This window comes from Poecilia reticulata, linkage group LG22 (assembly GCF_000633615.1).
Source record: "Poecilia reticulata strain Guanapo linkage group LG22, Guppy_female_1.0+MT, whole genome shotgun sequence".
Lineage (NCBI taxonomy): Eukaryota > Metazoa > Chordata > Actinopteri > Cyprinodontiformes > Poeciliidae > Poecilia > Poecilia reticulata.
In genome coordinates, this window is record NC_024352.1 from 24,395,972 (window position 1) to 24,399,365 (window position 3,394).

Below are 3,394 nucleotides of genomic sequence, written 5' to 3' on the forward strand. Positions count from 1 at the left end.
TTTTCACTTTTCAAGCTCAGAAATTCCCAGGTTTTTTTTCTAGAAATTTCAGAGATCAGGCTCAAAATTTCTGAGGCTTTCGGTGCAAATTGTCAACTTTTCAAGATCAGAAATTTCTAAGATCTTTCTAGAAATTTACACTTTTTTAAAGATTAATCAAAAATAATTTGAGTTTTTGTTAACAGATTTTTAACTTTGAAACTCAGAGATTTATGTTTTTTTTTGTATAAAATTTCTGAGATTAATCTCAAAATTTCTGATTTTCTTTGGAAAACTTTCGACTTGTCCAGGTCAGGTAAGCTTGAGTCATGGTCAGACGTGGGATACAAATATGGTATTGAACTTAATTATTTCAAGTAAAGTCAAAGTAAAAAGGTCCTTTAAGGAAAAGATTTGTAACTTTTAAATTAGAGTATATTTAGAGGACRCTGTAAAAAGAGTTTTYCAAAATATTTAGTTTGRARCTACTTAAAAGTTTGAGTTGACTTTCTGTAGAATTAAGACAAAGATATTTTAAATGTTTATTAGAAGAAAATAAATGATTTGAGTAAGAGTGACTTAAATCTGTTATCTTAAACACACTTAGTAAATTTGTCAAATAAAATTAACAAATTGAGTTGGATGATTAGTATATATTAAATTGGTTAAACTTAAATTAAGTTGGATGAACTTAATGAATTAAGTTGGATAAACTTAATTGAATTGCTTGTTACCTATGGAAGCAATTCAATTAAGATGGTTCAACTATTTAGTGTAAGTTTTGAGTTAAATGAACACAAACATGTAAGTTGGCATAAAAAAAAGCAAAAGAATTAAGTTAAATTAATGTAAATAAGTCCATAAGATGAACTTAAGCCCAAAAAACACTTTTTAGAGTGCATCTCCTTGTTTTTTATAATACAATTTCTGAGTTTAATCCCAAAATGTGAACATTTTTATAGAAAATTATCACCTGTTCAAACTCAGAAATATTTCTGGGATTAATCTAAATATTTTGGGCGGAAATGAGCTCCTCCTTTCTTCTATCTCCTGAACATTCAAATATTATTTTCTTGACTGTATCCAGATGGAAACCGTGGGCGCTATGACCCAGCGGAGATCCTTCTCCAGAGAGAGAGAGAGAAACAGGTTGTGATCAGTTGCGCTTGTTTGATGTCAGAGTATAAAACGAGTCATCAGCTCGGATCTCCATTCAGCCACAAGGGGCCCAAGGAGCCACGACTCTGGAAAACATCTGACCTTCATGCGGATCCACTGCGACTTCCTCCCAGATGTTAAAACATCCGGATCGACATTCAATCTCCAACGTTTTCTGTCTCTTTCAGCGCGATCGGAGTTAGAAATTTACTTTGTGGATTAAAAACTACATCTAATAATAGTAATAATTAATTAATTAATAATGGAAACGATATATGGACTTCTGGTTCTACATTTTTCCAGCCGAACGCGAATAAAAAAGAAACAATGAAGACGAGTTTCCATGTTTCTCTGACCGGATGGCCGCATCAGTGGCTGAAGTAAAAGTGGAAGAAGTGATGGAGCTTTTGGAACCGACTCAGCAGCCGGTGAACGCCTCCAATGACAGCTTCGTTTCTCTCCTACCTGAGAGCGCGGAGAGCCTCGCCTATCGGATCTCTCTGGCGGCCGTCCTGTCGCTCATCACGCTCGCCACCACGCTCTCCAACGCCTTCGTCATAGCAACCATTTCCCAATCGAAGAAGCTGCAAACTCCGGCGAACTTTCTGATCGCGTCGCTAGCGGTCACCGACCTCCTGGTGTCCATCCTGGTGATGCCCATCTGCGTCCTGTACACGGTCATCCACAGCTGGACGCTCGGCCAGATCGTCTGCGACGTCTGGCTCTCCTCCGACATAACCTGCTGCACCGCGTCCATCCTGCATCTGTGCGTAATTGCGCTGGATAGGTACTGGGCCATCACGGATGCGGTGGAGTACTCCAAGAAGCGCACGCCGGGACGCGCGGCCGGGATGGTGGCCACCGCCTGGGTCATCGCCATCTCCATCTCCCTGCCGCCTCTGTTCTGGAGGCAGGTGAAGGCGGAGGAGCTGACCAGCTGCAGCGTCAACACGGACCACATCTTTTACACCATCTACTCCACCTTCGGGGCGTTTTACATCCCCACCCTGCTGCTCATCGTGCTGTACGGGAGGATTTACGTGGAGGCCCGGAAGCGCATTCTGAAACAGTCTCCAAAAAAGGTCGGGAAGAGGCTGACCTCTGCGCACCTGGTCACCAACTCTCCCGGATCCGTGGCGTCCACGACTTCGCTGCAGTACGCGAGGCACGACACTCCGTCCAGCGACACCGGGTCGTCGACCAGCGAGAACCAGGTGAAAGTCACGGTGTCCGACGCGCTTTTGGAGAAAAAGCGCATCTCCGCGGCCAGAGAAAGAAAAGCGACCAAGACTCTGGGGATCATCCTGGGCGCGTACATCGTCTGCTGGCTTCCGTTTTTCATTTACACGCTGCTGGTGGCCACATGTGAGACATGTTTGAACCCCGAGCTGTTCGACTTCTTCACCTGGCTGGGATACCTGAACTCTCTGATTAACCCCATCATTTACACCATGTCCAACGAGGATTTCAAGAAGGCTTTCCAGAAACTAGTGCGCTTCAGATGCTGCAGGTCCTGAACTGAGCCTCCAAACTAAATCTCTGTTTTATATATGTATAAAAAACAAAAACTTTCTTGCCATTTCGTCTTTAACTGTTTCCGTTTCATACCTGTAGACTGACATGGCATGACGGAGACGTTTATTTTTGGAGTAATTCAATATTTTGATGATTCATGGAGATAACACGTCATTCAAAAAAGCGTCAAGTAATTCAATACAATTCCATAGGGCCAATCCAATTCTATTTATTTTGATTATTTGCTGGTTATTCCACCATTTTGTCATTTCAGACCTCAATTGTTTTCTTTCTGGTACAGAATTTATTTATTTTTTTGTTATTTATTATTGTGTAATGTATGGAAATGCATTAATGCACTAAAAATACCTAAGCAGGAAGTCAATTGAGGTCATAAGGGGTCATATTATATGTTAAAATTTTGGGAATAGCAAGAAAGAGGATTAGCGGAGTTAAAATCAGAAATGGACTTTTTTCTTAGAATTTTAACTTTTTTCTCAGCATATAGATGTTGAATTGGGACATTAATCTCAGAATTCTGAGTTTAATCTAAAAAAAAAAATTTGACTTTAATCTAAAAATTTAGACTCATATGTCAGAATTTTGATTTTCTTTCTCAGAATTCTTTTTTTCCTCAGAATTTAGAAATTTTTCTCAGAATTCTGACAGAATTTTGACCTTGATGTCAAAGTTCTGAATTTAACCTCAAAATTTTGACTTTTTTTGGTCATAATTTTGATGT

General features: G+C 40.1%; 1 protein-coding gene across 1 annotated transcript; it reads left to right on the top strand.

The window, feature by feature from the left end:
• The first annotated feature begins 1,190 nt into the window (after positions 1-1,190).
• On the top strand, positions 1,191-3,227 carry htr1b (5-hydroxytryptamine (serotonin) receptor 1B). The gene has a single exon (XM_008399868.2). It carries the CDS (start codon positions 1,497-1,499, stop codon positions 2,652-2,654), a length of 1,158 nt encoding a protein of 385 aa, XP_008398090.1. The 5' UTR covers positions 1,191-1,496; the 3' UTR covers positions 2,655-3,227.
• The last annotated feature ends 167 nt before the right edge of the window (positions 3,228-3,394 follow it).

Excerpts from the sequence above, each read along its gene's own strand:
- htr1b (XM_008399868.2), top strand. The coding sequence starts at position 1,497 with ATGGCCGCATCAGTGGCTGAAGTAAAAGTGGAAGAAGTGATGGAGCTT.